Below are 24772 nucleotides of genomic sequence, written 5' to 3'. Positions count from 1 at the left end.
GCGATGCCCGTAATCAACTGCTCCCATGGACACTCAACAAGCACGAAGATACTGCTGCGAGGTGGCAACGTGACGCAATCACCAACTATGCGTGAAACCAAGCCATATTGTTCGTTCTTGATGTCCGAATCTGGAGGAACACAGCAAAGCTGACGAACAAATCACACAGATTATTTATCACTCCATACTCTTGCAGAGAATTCATGCCCAAAATTACCGGCCGAGAACTATCGGGAAGTACAAGGAATGACGCTACGAAAGCCGACGCACAAATCTCAAGCCTGGCAGTATACCTTCCTATACGGAATACGAAGTGTCCTCCAGCGGTGAGTAGTTGAGGGCCGTCCAGCGTTGTCAGCAGCTTGTGTAGATGGGTGGCCAATGAAGCACTCATCACCAACTAATCAGCTCCCGTGTCGATAAGCGCAGTGACCGGATAACAGTTGACGGCAGCAGTAATGGCAGCGGAGGTTCAGTTGGTGGTTTCAGAAACAGGCTTCAACAGCACGTCGTAAGGCCCCGGTGGAGGGTATTTGTCGGTTCGCGCGACAGCGTTCTCACCACCGGAGGTCGCCGTTTTCAGTTTCGCCGGCGTGGGCTTGCGCCACTGACACCAGGGGACCCAAAGAAGGGTCGGGCGCGGTTTATTGATGTGGACGGACGTGGTGATGGTGACGATGACTGTCGTCGCGGCGGGACAGGAGCGTGATGACTACCCTCGAAGTAATCCGCAATTTCTTGTGGGCGCTCACCATGGCATGGACAGCGGGCTTCTGGGTGGGATCGGCGTAGGCCTCTTCGTCGGCAGTAACAACCGTGGTACATGTGCCCAAATTCGCCCAGTGTTACCACAAAGGACGATTGTCTGGTGCACGCCAGACGGTGGACTTCCGTGGGCCGGGACGAAACTCTGCCTGAGGAGGCAGGCGATGGGCTGGACTTGGAAAGCGTCTGGGGGTCCCAGAAGGCAAATGAGCAAAATGTGCCGTCGATGGCGTAGAGACGCGTAGGGCATCCGCGTAAGAAGGTATGGGAGCTTCGACTTGCTATGGTGGTGAGGAGTGAACAAACTGGCTGATTTCGGTACGAAATACGTCCGTAAGAGCAGCGCTACTGAGAGGGGACGCTGCATGAAATTTCCGACGTTCTTCGCGCACAACTTGCCTTATGAGTTCTGGGAGGACCTCTCTGTTATCACCTCCTGGTACAAGCGAGCACGCAGCGGACATGGCGGTCTGACGCTCATACTGCGACAACCACTGCCGAAGCTTGCGCTCCATAAATGTGGCCTAATGTAAAAACTCCGACACAGTCGTAGAAAGGTTGCGGACGAGGCCCACGAAAAGTTGCTTCTTTACGCCTCGCCTTAGCAGGCGCACTTTCTTGTTTTCTGGCTTGTGACGGTCAACCCGTCGAAATAATTGCGACATCTCTTCGACAAACATGGTGAAGCTCTCGTACGGCATTTGAAACCGTAAACAAAGTGCCTGCTCCGTTCTCTCTTCCCGTTTGGGGTTACTGAACGCCTCGCGAAGCTGGCGATGGAATTCCTGCCAACTTGTGAATGATGTTTCGTGGTTCTCGTACCACACTCTTGCCGCGTCTAAGTGGGAGATATACACGTACCTCAACTTACGGAAATTGTCCCAGTCACTGATGGCAGCGACCCGGTCGAAATGGTCAAGCCAGTCTTCGACATCCTCACCGGCATCACCATTTATTGGGTTGGGTGTGCGAGGCGTGTTGATGACACAGGGAACGCTAGCGAATGGGTTATGCTCGGTTTGGGTTGCGGACGTTGCAAACATTGTCCTCACGGAACTTGCCAAGGGGCCGTACGGTGGTTGTAGTCCTTGAAGGCGGCGGCTGCTGCGATGGATATCAGCAGACTCTGGTGCACTGGAGGTGGTTGCTTCTGGTTCAGAACCAGCAAGCATAAGACGTTGCAGTACAGTACCCAGCACCTCCACCAGTCTGTCGCGAGAGGAAACGATAGACAGGCACTCGAAGTGGACGACCATTTACTCAGCCACAGCAGCCATTCTTTTCTTCACTCTCGTCTTCTGCCACCAATACAGCGTGGCAATATATATATATATATATATATATATATATATATATATATATATATATATATATATATATATATATATATATACTTATATATATGTATATATATATATATATATATATATATATATATATATATATATATATATATATATCTGTGTGTGTGTGTGTGTTTACTGACGTCGAGCAAGAGATCTTTTTCTTCTTGTTTTTTCTTTGCAGTGTGCTCGTATATATGTTGAAACTCACACATGTGACAAAACTACGTCAGAAGAGCCATAGCAGACCCCAGCATAAAACACTTTCCTTTTGGGATAAAGTATTAAAACCTGCTGCCCTACTTTTAACGTTACCGATTGCGTTCCAAGAAATGTTGTGTTACGCTATAGCTGCGGCCTTCAGTTACCTGCTTCTTAGCACTATATTCCGGTGCAATTTTGGGCTTTTTTTTGCTCAAGCAGAAGCGTCTTGAAGTGAATTATATCACAAGTTGTGGGAGAGCATATCAAAACCTCAGAGAGCTCACAAGACCGCAATCTCGGAGAGCATATTACTCGTTTGTTAGTTGTTCATCACCAAGGATAGTTTGCGCCACTTGTCGGGGCGCCATATTAAGGACGCGTTATCTGATTTTACGCTGTGCTTGTGTTTAGATATTGGACAGGCTGAAATGCTCTAATAAATTCTAGAACGAAGTTTCGCAAAAAGCGCACGACATGTACACTTATGACGTGAAAACCACAAAAGAGGAAGGAAGCAGCTCCAAGCGTCGCACAGATGACGCAGAGGACACGGAAAGCCGAAGGCAGACGATGCGCCCAACCGATGTTGCTGTTCCACCACTCATTGGCTACGTCTCTCTGGGAAACGAGAAGCGGCGAAAAAGTGAGTCTTCAACTTATTTATCGTATGACAAAGAACGGTAGATGTGCGTGGAGGAAACAACTGTGGCCAGCTTTCTGAGAACGGGAAATGTCAAACGGCAGGGCCTTGCTCTCTGGATTTCGGACTGACCGGTTGTACCCCCCCCCCAATCTCCGCCGACAGTGCAGCCCTTGGCCGACTGGCTTGCCCTTCGCCATCTTCAGCCGCCGACAAGAGCTCTCGCTGAGTGGTGCCTCGTCCTTGGACTCTCGCGACCATGTCCATCTTTCCTATCTTCTCCTTGGTTCTGGGTGTTGCTGTCCCTACGCCACGTTCTCTTCTCCCCCCCCCTTTATCTCTATACATTTAACCCTATTCTTTTAATTACTCCTTACCCACACCCTTCGTGAACTACTGTTGAGGTGTCGAACTCTGATGCAGAGAGTTACAGGGCTCACCTTTCTCATCTTTTTCTTCATCACATAAGAAACGTCAAACGGTGAGGCATGCTTGCCGCTAGCATGAACCGGCCTTAAGACGTAAGGGACACTCTCCCTTACACTCTCTCAGCAATCAAGTGATAGCATCGAACGAGAATCTGCAGACGCGTGATGAACCAACGTGCTCCCACGTGGCGGGGTGATGAACCCGTGTATAGCACCTACATCACGTAAAGCAAAAATGCCAGAAGACATCGGCACAGCTTGTGGATTTCTTGCAAACAACGATGATGTGCTGGCATTGCACAGTTCTTCAAAATTTTCTTGAATATCAGCTAAGTGCCAAAAATACATGACAGGCAGAACACAAATGACGACGAGGAATGCTGGCCATTCAGCAACTCCGATTGTAAAATAGCACGCATATTTATACCGTCGGACGCAGATGTTATCCTCTGCACAAGCGTATGTAGGACATAACTTTGGCCTTAAAAAGCTGACAATACGACCGTATTTTCTAGATTTATTGGTTGATATGTGAGGTTAAACGCGCGAAAACCAACACAGGAATATGACAGACGCCGTAGTGGAGGACTCCGGCAATTTTGACCACCTCGAGATCTTTACATACACCCAAATCTAAGCACACGAGCTACCGTGTTTTCAATGCAATACCGAACAAGCTGTCGAAGCTATGCAGAATGACTGACCTTATGGCAGGGACACAACATGTCTGTGGCACAAAGTAAAGGCGCCTTTTGTTTTCGTGCCGAAGGAGTGAAGTATGAAATTCCATCACATGCGGAAAATTACGTTGTGAAACTGCGGGATGCATAAACGATAGCATAAGAAAGCATGTGAACAAAATAAAAAACTTCTGTGACAAAAAACATTTTGAAGTGTACCTTTACAGTTTTAGTGAAATCCGCCAAGATTTATTTTTTGGGTTTCTTAACACTTCCGTCTTTAAAGGGGCCCTCCAGCACTTTTTCTAAAGCGCCTACATCTAAAGCGCCCCGCCACATTTTCCACAGCGCCCCACCGCAGTTGTCTAGTGGCTAAGGTACACGGCTGCTGAGCCGAAGGTCGCGGGATCGAATCCTGGCTGCGGCAGCTGCATTTCCGATGGAGGCGGAAATGTGGTAGGCCCGTGTGCTCAGATTTGGGTGCACGTTAAAGAACCCCAGGTGGTCGAAATTACCGCAGCCCTCCACTACGGCGTCTCTCATAATCATATGGTGGTTTTGGGACGTAAAACCCCCCATATAAATCAATCAATCACATCCGTATTGACCGCAACAACACGTAGAGGCGCTAATCAGAACTTTTCTGAGCGAAAATGATGATAGATGACACAAGTGTAAGATTTGATAAATGTAACGTTAGATGTAACCACATCATTGTATCATAATAAGGATTATTGTTGTGTTGCATTTTCTTTCGCATGCCTTCTACTGAACGCGGAAGAGACTACAGCTATCTTTTTGTCTAAACTCGAAAAGTGCAGCGTCATTGGTCCAGTGCCACAAAGCTGGGGGAAACGTGCCGGGTGACGCTTTATGCGCTGTTATTTTAGGGAGCCTTCATGTGCACGTTTTCGTGAGCCTGAGGGATGGAGTGCGCACATGCATCCTCCCTAACTTATTCAAGGGGAACTACAGCGTTTTTTCTGTATGCACCGATTTCAATAAAACTTTGAACATGTGTTTTCTTTCATGATATGTGCCAGATTATACAACCACAAGTCATTTAGTTTTTTTAGAAAATAAATATTAAAATTGGTAGCTGATTCTGCAATCATGCTTTTAAATGCTGGCCGCCTTGTATACATGATGTCAAGGCCTACTCTTTCTTCGAAAACCCAGCCTTTCCTAGCAGACAGATGCAGCGCTCTTTCTTCTATGAGGAGACGACAACGTAAACACAGTTCAGTTTTATGAGCTCCATACAGCGTGTTAGCAGTTTATGACGTCGGGTCTTACAATATTGAGAAACGAGGAAGTCGACTCAAGGAATGTCAGATGCTTGAAGTGCCGGCGGGTAGAAACAAAAAAGCGATGCTTCCACGTTCAGATATCAGCTGCAATCATCGCTGAACTTGTCACTGGTTCATACGAGCGGCACAGCTTGATTTTGCGACGCATAACATCGCCGACCTGCTTTTCGCGCGTCAGAAGATACATATATCATACATTGGCATGTAAGCTATGTTTACACCCTGGCCAGCCATGGTGTAGTGTAGCAGATCTTGTGACGTCATCAACAACCGATTCTCGTGACATCAATCGATACCCACCGTGGACGACGGAGCAGCTCTCTGTTTTGGTTTTTGTTTTTACTAGTGCTTTATTGCCTCAACAAAAGTATTCACGAGTGCCTCGGCAAAATGAACCCCCTAGCTTTTTTAGGAGTGTCAATACTATTAGAAAACTGCCTTATTTCAGTATGGTCGAAAATGCACCGCAGTTCTTCTTTAAAGTTGCCTCACATATGAATACTCCTATAAGGAAGTAAGGACGTTGATACCGACGCCATCGCGACAAGTAAGATAACTAAAACTTCCAAACGTCATGGAAGCGTTCGCAAGCTTTCTCGTTTCCTACTCTTCAAGCATCAAATTGCTATCAACGCAATGGCGTTGCGAATATGTTGAACATAAGAGGCAACATGGCACGCAAGTTTTCCCTAATTCACAGTTTTAAATTCCTACACTAGGTGACCACGAAAAAACCGAGTTTAGGGCTGGAGTACATTTTACTGTCTTTAAAATTTTGTAGGCTCATGAACTTTGAATTGAGAGCCCCTGTCAATGTAATTTTTGCTGAATTAATCAACTCTGCTTTCAGTCTTTACAACTTACATGTGAAACTTGTCAAAAAACGATGCCTTGAAAAGTGTTGAAGGTTCCCTTTAAGAAGAGCAAAACGCGGATCATTGACGAAACAAGAGATTCAAAGCGCATTTCCTATCTGGGGAAGAGTTGCGTAAACGTGCCATCTCTAGAGCTCACCGATAAAAAAAAATACCCTGCCTATGCCTGAACAGTTGATGACGTACGTCATCTGCGTCGGAGAGAATAAATATATGTACGATTTGCCAGAAACCTATGTTAGACATTCCGCGCTCGTCGTAGTTGTTGCTTTTTTTCGTTCGTTGTGTGCTTTTTTGCGCCTAATGCATCAAAATAAAGTAGAAACCAGCCCACCTTAACACTTTTATCAAGCCTGAGTGTGCGTGTCTGCTTTTTTTCAGAACAACAGCAGTCTACCTACCCCGTGGCAGTATGTGTAACATTGGTACGGTAAGTAAAAAAGAAATGCGTTAGCAATTTTAAAAGGTCTGAACATTCTCCACCTACCTTGCTGACACGACGCTTGTTACAGAAGTACGTTTCTAAAACGTCATCTGTTTTTGTAATTTGGTACTGTTGCTGACACAACGCTTTTTATGGAAGTACTTTTCTAAAACATAATCTGTTTTTGTGATTTGGTATTTTTCTGATTGAGTTTAAAATGGACGGCCGCAGTAACACTTGAGCTGCCTAACGAGAAAGAATGGATGTATTGTTTCAAAAGTAGCATGTGTATGTCACCGGCAAATCACTTACGTGTATCTTACAAATCACTGTTAGCCTTCATTAGACCGACTAGCCGGCACGGGGGCGCTGTTCTGAAAGTGTGCCGAGAAATATCAGTAGTATTTTTGGCGTATTGGTGAACTGTAGTGCGATACCAGGCAATCACTGAAGTCAAGCAGGTTCTCTGTTTGTCGTCGGCAAGGTTCTCAAAAAACTTTGTCGGCATGCGTCAAGCCGGGCCGCTGTAGCATTCACTGTCGAGCAAAGCACAAACAGCTCAGAGCACCTGCCAAGCCTCTTAAATGTTTGTTTTATGTAAAGACTAACAACAAAAAAACTTTTACCACTGCCATGAAGAGGCAGAAGACACATGTCACCTAATTAGTCGTCTGAACAATGCGCCACACAAAATCGTAAACTGGAAATTCATAAAAAAGATTTCACACTGATTCTTTTCCGTTCAATATGACCTATAATGCACAGACTCAAGGGCGCCCAATGAAATGCCTATATCTGCTGGATGGATTATATTACAATTGTGAATGAGGTATGACTATATTGTCACGAACGAAATCCAGACAGCCAGGAGTTTATGTCAATTGGTCGGTTGGAAGGTCGTTTGAGCTGATGACTTCTGCAGATTCAGGCCAGGAACAACGTTTTCTTCTTCCTTCACTTCTTAGCCGGTAGAATCCACAGTGGATGTCTTATAGAGAGTGACACGCGACCTTATTTCCTCACTCTGAAATGAATCACCTCGACGCTGATTACGAGTAAAGCGTAGTAAGAAAGAAAACAGGTCACCAGATTATCAATAACGATATACGTTAAATTGTGTCGTGATGCAAATCGAATATTGCCACGCTTCTTTCTCAAGTTTTTTATCACCGCATTACACGTAAATGTACTGCCTTGTGCATCCACGCCCATTCATTAAAAAAGCATCGAGATAATCGCACAAACTTCCGATGCCAATACGCGCCCACAACGGGAACATTACAGACTCTCCTGGAACATACGGCACCGCTAGCTGTAGCACTGAAATAATGGATAATATATATATATATATATATATATATTTGGTCGTGGTAGAGCGCGAACCAAAGCCAGATAAACGTTGATAGTAACTCTCAGCTTGCTTGCTTGCTTGTTCCTTTCTTTTGTGGCTTTCACCCACTAAGGGGGATTGGCCAAGAAGCCGGTGGTTAATGCAAGTAAATACCTATAGATTTTCTAGATTAGGGGAATATGATTACTGTGTTTTGACTGTGAAATTAAATTGGCGCAATCCTAAAAAAAGAAAAAAAGGGGGGGAGAAATAATAGAATTTGTTGAATATCTGTGGTGGAATCGTTAAATGAAATTCTCCTGAAAGTTGAATCATTGCAGTGTATCAGCTAAATAATAAGTGGTAGTGTGACTAGTAAAATTCGAGAGCTGATGGCTGACTCAGCAAGGTAATCTTCTTGTGTTATATATGAATTCGCAGAGAGCCCCGCAGATGTTCCTGTCGCTATGTCCCAATAAAATGGCCCCAAAAGACAAAATATTGGGAGTATTAAGTGATATTCCTAATTTTCTGAATAAAATATCGAAGCAGTTTTTTCTTTGATTTTTGATTCGGTGACATGTGATAAGAAAATGGACTTTCAGCTGCCGAGCGGCAAGATCACCTTCTTTATCCTCGATCAGCCAGAGCTCCACCACCTGGTGTCCGCCAAATTTCCTTATCGTCGTTTTGGTCCACCAGTACACACATCAATATATGATTATACATATATATATATATATATATATATATATATATATATATATATATATATATATATAATGAAATCTTGGTAGTCTTGGCTGCGTCAGCGTTTATTTGAGGAAAAACCTCGCAAAACAAACGGGCAGAGCCAGTACACAGACGATGACGATGATGATGACCCAGAGTGGCATTGAGCACAAAGAGACAAGCTTATGATGGTGATTGTGATCATGCAGAGATGATGACGATGTAAGTAACAAATGCCCACACTAATTCCCCTTACTTGGAAGCGGACACCCTGGCCGCCATAAGTGAACGTGACGGGGAACGTCGCGTGAAAGGTTTCATGCGACAAATGTGGACAATCTCTGTGCTGCGGTAGCACTTATCTGTTGGGGCGACGAGTAGAGTGACACGATAATTAACTGGCGAAGTCTGTTCTAAAACAATGTATGGCCCGATGAAGCGCGGTTGGAATTTGTCACGAAAACCAGGAGTGCGAATAGGTGTCAAAAGCAGCACCTCGTCACCTGGTTGGAAAGACACAACGCGGTGGGATTCATCATAGATGATCTTCCGCTCGTGCTGTCTCGCTTCAGTATTGATGCGAGCCTGATGGCGAGATTTGGCCAGGTGGGAAATGTATTCTTCGCTAGAAGACTGACATGACTTCCCATGGCTGGTAAAGAAAGAGACTTCAAGAAAGGTAGTCGGGGTGCGTCCGTACATGAGGTAAAACGGTGAGTAGCAAGTTGTTCGCTGAACGGCGGTGTTGTAAGCGAATGCCAGGAATGGTAAAAGAATATCCTAGTTTTTGTGGTCGGGTTGGACGTAAACGGCTATTATGTCAGCAAGGGTTTGGTGAAATCTTTCTGTGAGACCATTTGTCTGAGGGTGGTAGCTTGGAGCTGTCTTGTGAGTAGTTCCAGAAGCGCGCAGTACTTCATTTACCATTTGTGATAGAAACACTTTGTCGCGGTCACTAAGCAGTACACGAGGAGCCCCATGATGCAGTATTATTGCGTGAAGAATAAAGTCTGCAACTTCCACAGCTGAGCCTGTAATAACAGAGGAAGTCTCAGCGTAGCGTGTCAGGTGGTCCACGGCGGTCACTATCCATCGTTTGCCAGCAGATGTGACGGGTAGAGTCCCGTAAAGGTCAACACCTATGTCACACTGGTCCCGTTAATTAGGGAGGAGATCGCCGGGCTAATTCCAAGGGCCGAAGTATCAGCCCCCCGAACCGCACCACGAAATCGTGGACAATTTAGAAGTGGTCCTTTTTGGCGCGCCAGCGGACGCCGGCTGTGGCCCAAAGAACAAGTCAGAGCCGAGAGTTGATAAACAAAAATATATTCTCAATAACGGCAGATCGAAAACAATACACAAGAATGCACACTCCACAATAGTTGCATACAATATGTCACCAATCAAACAACGTACTACACAGTACAATCAGCCACACTCGAAACAACGGACACGGACAACAATACGCATACAATGCAGTCGCATGCATTGAACAACCAAGACACTTAAAGACTAAAGAGTTAGAAAACCTATTCAGTCCAAAGTTCTTGGAACAAAAGTCTGGATGATACTCTTCCGAGAATCACTCACTCAAAGTCCCGCGTTGTTGTCGTTCCGCTGCCCCCGAAGTTTCTCTTCCAGGAAACCTCGCCGAAGTTTCTCTTCCAGGAAACCTCGCGTCTTCAATTGGCCACTCTCCAAGCTTCAACTTCTTCGCCGGAAACACGTCGGCTTCACACACGCAGCTGTTGCCACGCGCCTTCGCTCGATAGCGGTAAACACACACTCTTGCCTGTAGCTCGAGCCGTCATCCCTCAGGTGAAAACCATCTTCTTCTCCTGCTTTGTCTCTACAGACAAAACCTTCGCCGACTACACGACGGAATCCCTACGCGCTCTCGCGCTAACTTCCACCTTCTCCTTATCTCTCGTCTCTGCTGCTCGATTAAATACCTTCCGCGCGAAATTCCAGAAGGTTCTCGTCATTTCGTCGGCGCGATACGCAGCGAAGACTGGGGAGAGGGCGAGACGGTTCGAATGCTCTCGGTGACGGATCACTCAACTCGGCATGACCACGCCTCTTTTCTTCTAGAAATTTCGAGTGCTTGCTCGGCCGCCGATGTGGGGTGAGGAGGTTCGTCGGCGAAGCCACGCTTCCGAGGGGAGAAAGTCGCGCTCCCGGGGAGCTTGTTTTCTTTTTTTTTCTTTTGACCTCGCGGCGTCACTCCGGTGTTTCGTCGCAAGAATTTGGCGGCGCGTCCTTTTTGAGCACTCGTTCTGTGACACTGCCCCCCACTTTGAGAATATTATCTCGTAATATTCAAAACCGCACAAACGAGCGCGAACAGTCCCCACACACTCAAAGACTGTAACATAGTCCGTCGCTCATGACACGTCACATTCACAATAGATCACTCAATACAATTGTACATTGTAATTCAATTACACAACACATGAAATATAACCACAGGCACATGAGTACAACACTCCACCACACATTCCCAACAATACAAATGTACAAAGTTCTCTCATTAAAACAATTGTACAGTACTATACATCACATCACAGCGCAAACACTTCGACACTTGTGACACAGGATAACACAACATTAACACAACATATGGCACTCAGCACTGCCAAACACATTCTGATTCGACCTCAGCGCTTATCCTGTGTACTTTGAGCGGTGCTTGGGCCCTTTCTTGCGGTGCTCGTTCGATCTATTCTTGTGTGTCCACGTTCTTTTTCGGCGAGCCCTTTCCAATGACGGTATCTTAGGCGGCGTCTTAGCCATCGTTGTCACTTCCGACACCGTTAACGGGTCATAACGTTCAACGGGTTCGGTCTGTTTATTTACCAGCTTGTTCATGTCACGGCATTGGGCCTGGCTGGCTGACTCCGTCACCTTTACACTGTCGGTCGGTTTTGGTCGTGCCGACGTACGTCCAGCTGCCCAGCACGTGGACTCATTCAACACGATCATCTTCTCATTCGCTGTCTCTTGCGCCGCGGCTTCACCTTGGGCTCTAGTGAGATCCGTCACGGAATGCTCCTCCACTGTATCTCTCGGTCGCTGGGTTGGCGAGGGCTCTATCTTAGGGTCATCTCCCAATCGTTCTGGTTCGTTCGGCTCTCGCGCCCCGTCGATGTTTCCGATGACGAGGTCGTACGGGGGCTTCGTCATGCATAGAGGAGTAACCCTTCTGCTGAAGTACGGGGTTTCAACCTCAATTTCTGCTTCGGGAAGCATCCGAACCATACGGTCAATTAGGCAAATCGGTTTGTTCTGCCTGTCAACTCACTTTCTCGTACCAAATTTCTCCGCACGATAACCGTGGAGCTACCGGTGTCTCTTAAATCAGTAATCATCTTGCCCGCAACTTTTCCAGGCAGCGTTGGCATTCCCTTCGTAACACAGGTTGGCTGTTTTGTCATTAAAGCACCCACAATAGGAATTTTCTCCCCATTTTTCAACTCTACAAATCCATCGGTGACGGCAATATTACCGGATTTTGGTGCCGCTTGCACACGGGATACCTGGTGAGTTTGACTCGCTCCGTTTTGACATGCGTCTGCTTTGTGCCCAGTCTGACCACACTTAAAACATTTTACTACCGTTGGGCTCGTAAAGTTAGTACGAGAGTTGCTCGCGCGATGACCCCCTCGGCTACAGCGAAAACATCGCGGAGCACTCTCCGGTGCACGCTTCTTTTGTTCGGGTGCCGAATTTTTTTAATCTTCGGGGCACTCCTTCTTGACCTTAGCCAAATTAGTTCCACCTTGCGCTTCCAAGAATTGATCAGCCAATTCAAGCATTCCTTCAAGTGACTCAGCCTTCCTCTCTTTCAAGTACAGCGACAGGTTTGGGTGGCAACTAGTAAGAAATTGTTGTCTAATTAGGAGCTCTCTAAGTTCATCGTACTCCTGCGCTGTCCCTAAAAGTTCAATCCATCGGTCGAAATAATGGCAAAGTCGGGCGGCATACTGCGTAGCCGTCTCACCATCAGCTGGCTTTCCTGTCCGAAATCTGTCCCGGAATCCTTCCTCAGTAAATCTAAATCGCTTCAGCAAAGCAGCTTTCACCTTTGCGTAGTTGGCTGCATTGGTCGGCGTCAGCCTACCGTACACACTGAGCGCTTCACCACTCAAGCAAGTACTCAAAGCAGTTGCCTATTGATGTTCCGGCCAATTCTGGCTCCTTGCAATCGTCTCAAATCTGTGAAGGTACGCGTCAAGGTCGTCCTTCCTTTCATCAAACGCTACGAGCAGCTTGCTTGGGTTCAAGCAGAAGCCATGATCTTCCCGTTCGCTGCTTTCAACTCTAGCTTGGCCGGGAGTTTCACTTCGCTGTTTGAAACGGAGCCGCTCGAGTTCCATCTCGTGCTGCCGCTGCCGTTCCCTTTCAGCCATCTCCGCTTCTCTTTCTTCTTTCAGCTGTCGCTCTTTTGCCTCTCTTTCTTCTTTCAGCTGTCGCTTCTTTGCTTCTCTTTCTTCTCTCGCCCTTTCAGCTGCCAACCTATCTCTCTCCAACTCAGCTTCTTTTTCCGCTTTGGCTCTTCCGACCGCCAGCCTTTCTTTTTCCAGCTCAGCTGCCTTTTCTTCTTTGGCCCTCTCTTTTTCTTCTTTTTCCTTCTGGGTGACCCACTTCCGTAGTTCGGCGCCAAAAAGACCCGTCTTCTCACCAAGAGCGACTAACTTTTCGAGATCCATTGTGTCTCGCAACTTGCAAATAAACGCTTGCCGCGTGCAAAAAGTATCTGCCTAAATCAGTCTATCGGAACACTCCCCTGCACTGGGTCACGAGAACACTGAACAACACACAAAATCGTTCCGATAGCGCTATCAACAACTCGAGGCTCTTTCTCAATACTTTGGACACACTGTGCATCAAAAAGTCCTAGTCACGGACGCCAGATTAATTGTCACGCAGGTCCCGTTAATTAGGGAGGTGATCGCCGGGCTAATTCTAAGGGCCGAAGTATCAGCCCCCCGAACCGCACCACGAAAGCGTGGACAACTTAGAAGTGGTCCTTTTTGGCGCGCCAACGAACGCCGGCTGTGGCCCAAAGAACAAGTCAGAGCCGAGAGTTGATAAACAAAATTATAATCTCAATAATGGCAGATTGAAAAAACTACACAAGAATGCACACTCCACAATAGTTGCATACAATATGTCACCAATCAAACAATGTACTACACAGTACAATCAGCCACACTCGAAACAACGGACACAGACAACAATACGCACTACAATGCAGTCGCATGCATTGAACAACCAAGACACTTAAAGACTAAAGAGATAGAAAACCTATTCAGTCCAAAGTTCTTGGAACAAAAGTCTGGATGATACTCTTCTGAGAATCACTCACTCAAAGTCCCGCGTTGTTGTCGTTCCGCTGCCCCCGAAGTTTCTCTTTCAGAAAACCTCGCCGAAGTTTCTCTTCCAGGAAACCTCGCGTCTTCAATTGGCCACTCTCCAAGCTTCAACTTCTTCGCCGGAAACACGCCGGCATTACACACGCAGCTGTTGCCACGCGCCTTCGCTCGATAGCGGTAAACACACACTCTTGCCTGTAGCTCGAGTCGTCACCCCTCAGGTGGAAATAATCTTCTTCTCCTGCTTTGTCTCTACGGACAAAACCTTTGCCGACTACACGGCGGAATCCCTACGCGCTCTGGCGCTAACTTCCGTCTTCTTTTGATCTCTCGTCTCGGCTGCTTGATTAAACACCTTCCGCGCGAGATTCCAGAAGGTTCTCGTCATTTCGTCGGCGCGATACGCAGCAAAGGCTGGGGAGAGGGCGAGACGGTTCGAATGCCTTCCGCGACGGATGACTCAACTCGGCATGACCACGCCTCTTTCCTTCTAGAAATTTCAAGTGCTTGCTCGGCTGCCGATGTGGAGTGAGGAGGTTCGTCGGCGAAGCCACGCTTCCGAGGGGAGAGAGTCGCGCTCCCGGGGAGCTTGTTTTCTTTTTTTCTTTTTCTTTTGACCTCGCGGCGTCACTCCGGCGTTTCGTCGCGAAAATTTGGCGGCGCCCCATTTGTGAGCGCTCGTTCTGTGACAACCTACAACATCGAACGGCACTAAAGGGCACGGTAGTGGCTGTAGAGGTCCAGCAGGTGCAGACGTGGTGGAGTTTAGGACGCTGGCATGGGTAGCAGGAGCCGACGTACCGCGCTACACGAGAAGAAAGGCGAGACCAGTAATAACGACATCGAATGTGGTCAAGAGTTTTTTTAAAACAAGATGACCAGCAGCGAAGTCGTCGTGGAAGGCATCGAGCACCTGAAGTCGAAGAGAGCGTGGCAGTACAGGAACCCAGCGGTGACCGTCAGGGTGATAGACGTGGCGGTAGAGAACCCCATTGTTTAGCTTAAAGTGCAGGAGTTGACAACGGAGGCGCGCGTTGGGTGGATGAAAAACTCCCGAAAGGTGGTCCATCATGCGTCTGCAGTATGAATCGGACAGCTGGTAGGAGATAAATGTTGGCTCGTCGTCCGAAGAGGGTCGCCTTATTGATGCGAGCGTATGAACTTTGGTAGATTTGGCGGTTGAGTTCTCACCAACGCTGATATGGGTTGTTGGAAGCAGGCAACGACATAAAGCTTCGGCGTCTTGATGTTTTCTGCTTACATGTAAGGTATGCTGAAGTCGTACTGCTGCAAGCGTAGTATCCACCGACCCAAGCGTCCGGACAAGATATTCAGTGTAGAAAGCCAGCATAAGGCATGGTGGTCCGTAACGATTGTGAAGTGACGGCCGTGAAGATAGGGACGGAACTTCTGGACCAACCAAACCACAGCCAAACACTGTTGCTATGTTATAGTGTAGTTCTTTTCGGCAGGGGTGAGTACGCGACTGGCATATGCAACAATTTTCTCTAGGGAAGACTTGTCGCGTTGTAGAAGAACGGCTCCTATACCAAGGCCGCTAGCGTCGGTATTGAGGGTAGTTGGTGCGGCTTCGTCAAAGTGGCAGTGCAGAGGTTCAGACGTGAGTGCCCGCTCCAACAGGTCGAAGGCCATTTGACATTCTTGAGACCACAGAAAGGGGACGTTGGAATCAAGTAGTGGGTGTAATCGAAAACCAATAGAAGCGAAGTTCTGGATAAACCAGCGAAAATAGGAGGCGAGGCCAAGGAAACTGCGAAGCTCCTTTGGTTTTTCGGGACGCGGAAAGTGAAGGACTGCAGCAATCTTGTCAAGGTCGGGCCGGATGCCATCTTTGCTAACGACGTGTCTTAAGACCTTGAGAGATTTCCTAGCGAAAGACCATTTTTTAGTGTTTATTTGTATCCCGCCGCCGGCAAGGCACGTCAAAACTTGATCCAATCGTTCTAGGTGCTCAGGAAACGTTGACGAAAAGATAATAATGTCGTCCAGGTAGCAAAGGCAACGTTTCCATTTCAGGCCGCGCAGCACGGTATCTATCATGCGGTCAAAAGTCGCGGGTGCGTTGCAGAGTCCGAAAGGCATCACGATGAATTCATATAGCCCGTCGGAGTTGCGAATGCCGTTTTCTCCTTATCGTCTTCATGCATGGGGATCTGCCAGTACCCAGAACGCAAGTCGATGCTTGAAAAGAATTCCGCGCCTTGTAGGGAATCAAGGGTTTCGCCAATGCATGGTATAGGGTACACGTCCTTGCGTGTGATCTTATTGAGCGCCCGGTAGTCCACGCAAAACCGCACAGAGCCATCGTTTTTATGAACCAAAACAATAGGAGACGACCAAGGGCTAGATGAGGGACGGATGACTTCCCGTTTAAGCATTTCTGCAACGTTTTCTTCAATAATTTTTCTTTCAGTTAGAGACACGTGGTAGGGTCAGCGGTGTACGATAGATATTCCAACAGTTTGAATTCGATGTGCTGTAGTATTAGTGCGGCCCAGCTTAGACGAGCAAATGTCGAAAGAATTTGCATGTTTCTGTAACAATGCGAGCAGCTGCTGCCTCTGTGAATATGTCAATTCGCTGCTGATAGCGGTGGTAAAGGCGGAGGAAGAAACATGCTCACCGAGGCAAGGTTCTTTGGATGCGATGACCTGAAGTGGCGTGACAAGTACAGGCTTGAAGTCAGCAACACGGGCCACAGTAGTGCCCTGGGGCAGTAAGATCTGCTCCGGCGTATAGTGGACAGCGGTGGCAAGTGCCCAGTCATTGCAAAAACGAACGACACCAGACGGAAGAACTATACCTTTGCGAACGCAAAGTGGTGACGGTGAGACCAATACATCCCCGTGATAGATGTCATTGGACGTAATGCTGACAATTCGCTCTTGTAGTGGCGGTAGTTCGATGTATTTCGCAGTGACCAGACGAAGTGGCTTCTGATTGTCGTCGTCAAACATGTAGTCGGTGCCAGTAAAGTGAACGACACGTTGTCCACAACAAATCGCTGCGGAAGCAGATGATAAAAATTCCCACCCTAAAATTAGTTGGTGAAAGCAGCGGGACAGGACAGCAAACTGGACATGATGGCGGATGCCATCGAAGAAAACATGCACAGTACAAAACGTGGAAGGGCGAATGACGTTCCCCTGGGCAGCAACTAACGTGGGGTCATCGTAAGGCGTCATTACTTTCCTTAAATGTTCACACAAATCAGCATGTATCACAGACAATGTCACACCTGTGTCCACCAAAGCATCGACTCGCACTCCTTTCACTTCCACAGAAACCATGTTACACGGGCCTGATGGAGGAATTTCAGCTTCAATTCCGAATGCAGTTTTCCTCCACAAACTGCATCACTTACTTTTCCGAATGAATATCAGAGGTGAATGAGGCGGGCTGAAGTGGAGAAGTGGAACGGCGGAAGGGCGAAGGCGAGTGGCGTCTCGTGTTTCGGCTGTTTCGTGGTGCAGTGGATGCAGGAGGAGATGGAGACCGGTGCGGGGGAGACGAATAACGCCGACCTTGATAAGATGCCCCGGTGTACAAATCCCGTTCACGCACGTCATTCGGACGCTCATCTTGCTGGCGCTTTCAGCAGAAACGAGATACGTGGCCACGATAGCCACAGTAGTAGCATACAGGGCGAGACGAGCGCCATGGTGGGGAATAGAAGGCATTCGAGGCACCTGGAGATAGCGCGGTCAGGAGGGCCGAAGGGTCAGGGGGCACGGAATGGTAGTTCACCGAGGGAGCGGCAGCAACTGACGCGTAGGATGGACGCGGCAATGTTACGTGGGCGTCGCTGGGAGGCATGGCAGCAACTTGAGGGTACGTGGATATGGGGTGAGAAGCAGGTAGCTGTACAGGCGCAGAGCCAGTAATGGATGTAACTTCCTCCCTGATGATGTCACGTAAGGACATTCCCGAAGGCTGTGTAGGTCGCGGTGTAGGAGGTGTGAAGCCCAAGGACAGCAATTCTTCGCGTATAATAATCCCGGATGAGGTCACGCAGATGGCCATCTGACGTGAACTGGTTGTCGCCAATATCCGGTTGAAGGCGAACGGAGTCCAGCGCATCAAGGCGCTGGCATGTCGTTACGACATCAGCGATCTTAGCCGGGTTTTACACAGCGAGGCCATTAAAGGCAACAGGTCTAATGCCTTTCAATATATGGCGCACTTTGTCCGATTCCGGCATGGATTGATTGACACGCGAGGACATCCTCGATGTATGAAATGTACGATTCACCGCGATGTTGTCGGCGAGTATCGAGTGTCCTTCTCGCGACGGCGGATGGAATGTCTGGTGTACCAAAGACGTGTCGCCGCTGCAGCTGGAAAGTAGCCCAGTTGGGTAAGTCGACGACGTGGTTAAAATACCATGTCTTCGCGACTCCGTTCAGATAAAAAGGAACGTAACGCAGTATGGCGGCCTCGTCCCACCTATTAGCGGCACTTACGCGGTCGTAGTCATCAAGCCAGTCTTCTACGTCTTCTCCCCGAAGACCAGCGAAGAGCGGGGGTTCCCGCTGATGTCCGTGTATGTAAATAGAAGGGGCTGCTTGCGGCGGTGCGTGGTTGATGGCATCAGTGCCGGCAGGCTCGGTCTGGGACATGTTGCCTGACTGTGGGGCACAAGCGGTGGCCTGAACGAAGCTCCAGGGGGTATAGCGGGCTGCGGGAGGTCAGAGGACCAAAAATCCACCTCCACCACATATGAAGTCTTGGTAGTCTTGGCTGCGTCAGCGTTTATTTGAGGAAAGACCACGCAAAACGAACGGGCAGAGCCAGTACACAGACGATGACGATGATGATGACCCAGAGTGGCAATGAGGACAAAGAGACAAGCTTATGATGGTGATTGTGATCATGCAGGGATGATGACGATGTAAGTAAGAAATGCCCACAATATATATATATTTATATATATATATATATATATATATATATATATATATATATATATATATATATATATTAACACGACTCGGTGTTAACGAGGTTTATTGGCCAGGAATTCGAGAACGAACAAGCGCAATGGACCCGAAGATGAAGCGCACGTTCAAAGATGATTATGATTGACCACTGTTTAGATGACAATGAAACGCATAATAGATGCCTACAATATATATATATATATATATATATATATATATATATATATATATATATATATATTGATTGAACTTGCAGATAGCACATTTGAAAAGGAAATCGTATTTACTAACGTTTCGGCCGTGGCACGGCCTTCGTCAGAGTATATATATATATATATTGTAGCGAAGCCTCCGAACTATGAAATGGGTCGAACTCTTGAGTACCTTCTAGTGGGGCTACCCAACAAGGACGCCGCTCGCACTGAGAGCCCGTGCTTGGCCGTTACTGTCGCCATTGTGCTTGCTCGCTGTGGACCGGCTATTAAACGCCTTAACATTTTGGTGGAGAGTGCTGTGCCCTTCAAACATCTTCGGTTCACATTCGATGCCCTTGGAGCTTAGATCCCGTACCGTGCCTTCAACCATGCAACAAGACGCCGCCCAGCAAACGCTTCCTCCTGCGCCGACGCCATGTTTCGGTGTCCCCTGCATCCGCGACCCACCTGTCTTCACCGGCGCGGATGGCACCGACGTCGAGGACTGGCTCGTCATGTACGAACGCGTCAGCGTCCCCAATCATTGGGACGAGGCAGGTAAACTCGGCAACCTGGTTTTCTACCTCGCGGGTGTGGCCGGCATGTGGTATAACAACCACGCGTCTGATCTCGCAACCTGGTCCGATTTTAAGACCGCTATCACCAACGTTTTTGGCCGCCCTGCCGTTCGTAAGCTGCAAGCCGAGCAGCGCTTACGCGAACGCGCTCAACAGGCCGGTGAATCATTCACCAGCTACATGGAAGACGTCTTGGACCTATGCAAGAAATGCAACGACAGCATGTCCGAATCAGACAAGATCCAGAACGTCATGAAGGGCATTGCCTAAGATGCCTTCACGATGCTGCTGGCCAAAAACCCAGGCACAGTAGCTGAGGTCATCACGCTGTGCCAGAGCTACGAGGAGCTCCGCCGGCAGCGTTCGATGACCCGTCGCTCCACACCACGAGATGCAGGGCTTGCAGGCTTGGAGGCGAGCTGTGACCAGGTGGCACTGCTGGCAGACCTCAAGTCCTTCATACGTGAGGAAATCGCACGGCAGTTCTCTCTCCTGCCCTTCGCCCACCCACCGGCTGCTTAACAATCGGCCACTACCATTTTCCCCCCAATCCGCCGAGTGATTGAGCAGGAAATAGCGGAGGTTATGCCTGCGTACCACCCACAACAGCTTCCGGCTCCTGTACCCCCAAGTTACGCCCAAGTGGTCGCCAGGCCGCCTCCAGTCGTTCAAGCGCCCGCCCCACTGACTTACGCCGAAGCTGCCGCACGACCTCCATCCTTTGCAGCGGGTATGCCGGCTACGTATGTTGACGTGACCTCTCAGACTCAGCTCCAGCACACCCTGCAGCCTTTCCAGCCACCGTTACGTCCATCGGCTCTTGCGTCATGGACAAGACCTACCCCGGCGAACCGATGGCGCACATCCGACAACCGGCCCATTTGCTTTGCCTGCGGTTACGCCGGCCACGTAGCACGTTATTGCACTCGCGTACAGACGCCCCATATCTCGTCGCCTGTTGCTGGCCAGATTAGGCGTACCTATCACGAGGAAACGCCGTCTATGCCAACGCCAACTCGCCTAGCTTCATTTTCTCGTAGGTCACCGTCTCCACGACGTCGTTCCCCGTCCCCCATGCGGCCAAGTTCAGCTGCTCACGAGTGGGAACACTAGTCGTCGCAGTCCCCGAGGCAAGGACTGCGATGCTATCGCATTGTGAAAGCCCTCAGAGCCGCCCATCTAATGTCATTGACGTGCTTGTGGACGGTGTTTACGCATCTGCTCTTATTGACACAGGAGCTGCAGTATCCGTTATGGACGAAAAATTTTGCCGCTTGCTTCGTAAAGTGACGACGCCAATTTCTGGATTGTCCCTTCGTACCGCCGGTTTGCATCGTATCCATCCTACAGCAGGGTGCACAGCTCGCGTTGTCGTTCAGGACGTTCTGTATGTCGCCCAATTCATCATCATTCCCGCATGCTCTCATGACGTCATCCTGGGGTGGGATTTTCTCTCCCGCAACGACGCCGTCATCCATTGTGCCGCCGCCGAAATGGAACTCTCCCCCTTCTCGCATTTGACGCCGGAAGACAGTTCTTCGAAAGTGAGCAAGATTCTCGTGAAAGACGATACCATAGTGCCTCCAAGCTCCACGATGGGTGTATCTGTCTACTGCGCTGGACTCTCCGACACAATTGCACTCGTTTCGCCATCCGACCGTGCTTGCCGAAGGAAAGGGTTGCTAGTACCTTTCGCGACCGTGCAAATCACCCAGGGAAACGCCTCTATTTTCGTGACCAACCCATCCCCGTACATTGTTACCTTGGTTCGAGGGGAATGTCTCGGCAGAGTGGAACCAGTGGATAACGCACAAGTCCTGGACGTACCTGATGACTCGCGTTGTCCCAATTTGCGTACCATCAGTGCTGTTTCCACTTCTGATTCGTCATCTCCTGATGTATTTGGCCCTTGCATTGATGACAACCTCACGTCGGTACAGCGTTCCCAGCTTCTGAACCTGTTGCGAGAATATCGTTCTTCTTTCGATGTCGGGCGAAGTTCTCTCGGTCGTGCGTCCGCTGTTACGCATCGTATCGACACTGGTGCCCATCCACCATTACGGCAACGTCCCTACCGCGTGTCGCCTGCTGAACGTCGGGAAATTAACGAGCAGGTTGATGATATGCTCAGACGCGACGTTATTCGGCCCTCGGACAGTCCATGGGCGTCTCCTGTTGTTCTTGTTGCGAAGAAAGATGGTTCTGCGCGGTTCTGTGTAGACTACAGACGGCTCGATAAGATCACTCGCAAGGATGTTTACCCACTGCCGCGCTTCGATGACGCAATTGACAGCCTTCACGGAGCCGAATTTTTTTCTTCTCTCGATCTGCGCTCGGGGTACTGGCAAGTACCCATGGCTGATGACGCTCGACCGAAGACTGCGTTCATCACACCCGACGGCTTGTACGAATTCAACGTCATGCCGTTTGGTCTATGTAATGCACCTGCGACCTTTGAGCGCATGATGGACACCGTTCTGCGCAACTTGAAATGGCACACGTGCTTGTGTTACCTCGATGACGTTGTTGTGTTCGCTCCAGATTTCTCTACGCACCTCCAACGTCTGAAAGAAGTTTTTGCACGTGTCAGCAACGCCGGCTTGCAACTAAATCTGAACAAGTGCCGCTTCGCACCACGGCAACTCACCATCCTTGGGTACGTCGTGTCCAAGGATGGCATTCTTCCTGACCCAGCCAAGCTTCGGGCCGTGGCCGAATTCCCCAAACCTGCGTCCGTCAAAGAACTGCGTAGTTTCGTGGGCCTGTGCTCGTACTTCCGACGCTTCATACGAAACTTTGCCACGGTCATATCACCGCTGACGAAGCTCCTTGGAAGTAACGGGTCCCTCAATTCGTGGTCGTCTGAGTGCGACGACGCGTTCGCGAAGCTCCGCCATGTGTTGACATCTCCTCCCATTCTACGCCACTACGACCCTACGGCCCCGACGGAGGTGCACACAGATGCCAGCGGTGTAGGCCTCGGCGCTGTCCTGGCGCAGCGCAAACCCGGATTCCCTGAATATGTCGTAGCATACGCAAGCCGTACGCTCACGAGAGCTGAGACAAACTACACCGTCACGGAGAAAGAGTGCCTGGCGATCGTCTGGGCTCTTACAAAGTTTCATCCGTATTTGTATGGTCGCCCATTCGATGTCGTCACCGACCATCATGCACTATGCTGGCTTTCATCATTGAAGGATCCCTCAGGCCGTCTCGCCCGTTGGGCTCTTCGTTTACAAGACTACGACATCCGCGTGCTGTACCGCAATGGACGCCAGCATGCTGATGCCGACGCCCTCTCGCGCTCCCCTCTGCCTGAAGGTGATGTGCTCTGCTCAGTATCCTCGGCTGCTGTTTCTGCCATTGACGTTGACATAATCGCTACCAAACAGCGAAAGGACAATTGGATCAGCCCGCTGATCGACTTGCTCTCTGATCCATCCGCAACGCCATCCACGCGTGCATTGCGTCGACAAGCTCGCCATTTCGCCATTCGTGACGGCCTTCTACACCGACACAATTACGACGCCGACGGCCGGCAGTGGTTACTCGTGATACCCCGCAGTCTGCGGTCAGAGATATGTGAATCCTTCTATTCTGATCCGCAATGCGCGCACTCTGGGGTATTCAAAACCTACCATCGCATTCGACAACGCTACTTCTGGCGCGGGATGTACCGCTATGTGCAGCAGTTCGTTCGCTCTTGCCTCACTTGCCAACGCCGTAAACCGTCAGCTCACATGTCGCACGCCAGTCTACAACCGTTACCTTGCCCTGACCGTCCCTTTGGGAACGTAGGTATCGATTTGTATGGACCACTTCCTCTGACGTCGGCTGGTAACCGCTGGGCCATCGTTGCCGTTGACCATTTAACGCGATACGCCGAAACCGCCGCTCTCCCTGCGGCTTCTGCGCGCAATGTTGCGTCCTTCCTGCTGCATCGATTTATACTGCGCCACGGACCACCCCAAGAGCTTCTCAGCGATCGAGGCCGTGTCTTCTTGTCGGAAGTCGTCGAAGCCATTCTGACGAAGTGCCATTCTGTCCACCGCAAAACTACTGCTTACCACCCACAGACGAATGGCCTCACCGAACGCTTTAACCGCACCCTCGGCGACATGCTTTCTATGTACGTCGCTGCCAACCACACTAATTGGGATAATATACTGCCCTTCGTCACCTACGCCTAGAACACCGCCCCTCAGAGCACGACTGGTTTTTCACCTTTCTACTTGCTGTACGGAAGGCACCCGTCGCACACCATGGACACGATACTCCCGTACACGCCGGATCCATCTGAGTGTACACCTATTTCCGAGACAGCCAGGCTTGCTGAAGAGTGTCGCGAGCTTGCCAAGACTTTTACGACGCAAGAGCAAGAGCGGCAGAAGAGTATCTGTGATGCCAGCACCACTTCTGAGCCCAAGTTTCTTCCTGGTGCGCTTGTATGGCTCTCGATCCCGACCTCTGCCGCTGGCCTCTCTTCCAAACTACGTCCCAAATACGAAGGCCCCTACCGTGTCATCGAGCGCACCTCACCTGTCAACTATCTGATCGAACCCGTTGAACAATCTTCGGACATGCGCCGCCGTGGGCGAGACATCGTCAACGTGGAGCGCCTGAAGGCTTATTATGACCCGCTCATAATAACAAGCTGTTAGGTCGCCAGGCGGCTCCCTCTTCGACCCCGGGGTAATTGTAGCGAATCCTCCGAACTATGAAATGGGTCGAACTCTTGAGTACCTTCTAGTGGGGCTACCCAACAAGGACGCCGCTCGCACTGACAGCCCGTGCTTGGCCGTTACTGTCGCCATTGTGCTTGCTCGCTGTGGACCGGCTATTAAACGCCTTAACAATATATATATATATATATATATATATATATATATATATATATATAGATCATCAGCCTGACTACGTCCACTGCAGGACA

The 24772-nt window shown here is 49.2% G+C and overlaps 1 protein-coding gene across 1 annotated transcript in view; it reads left to right on the top strand.

Moving 5' to 3' along the window:
* Positions 1–24772, top strand: part of LOC119178498 (uncharacterized) — a 257077-nt gene that overhangs the window by 195588 nt on the left and 36717 nt on the right. Inside the window, exon 5 of the mRNA XM_075870468.1 lies at positions 6627–6675. Coding sequence (XP_075726583.1) covers positions 6627–6675 — 49 coding nt within the window. The remainder of the gene's footprint in view (positions 1–6626; positions 6676–24772) is intronic.

This window comes from Rhipicephalus microplus, chromosome 1, assembly GCF_043290135.1.
Source record: "Rhipicephalus microplus isolate Deutch F79 chromosome 1, USDA_Rmic, whole genome shotgun sequence".
Lineage (NCBI taxonomy): Eukaryota > Metazoa > Arthropoda > Arachnida > Ixodida > Ixodidae > Rhipicephalus > Rhipicephalus microplus.
Note: the sequence above shows the minus strand (reverse complement) of the source record. Positions and strands in the feature narration are given on the sequence as shown.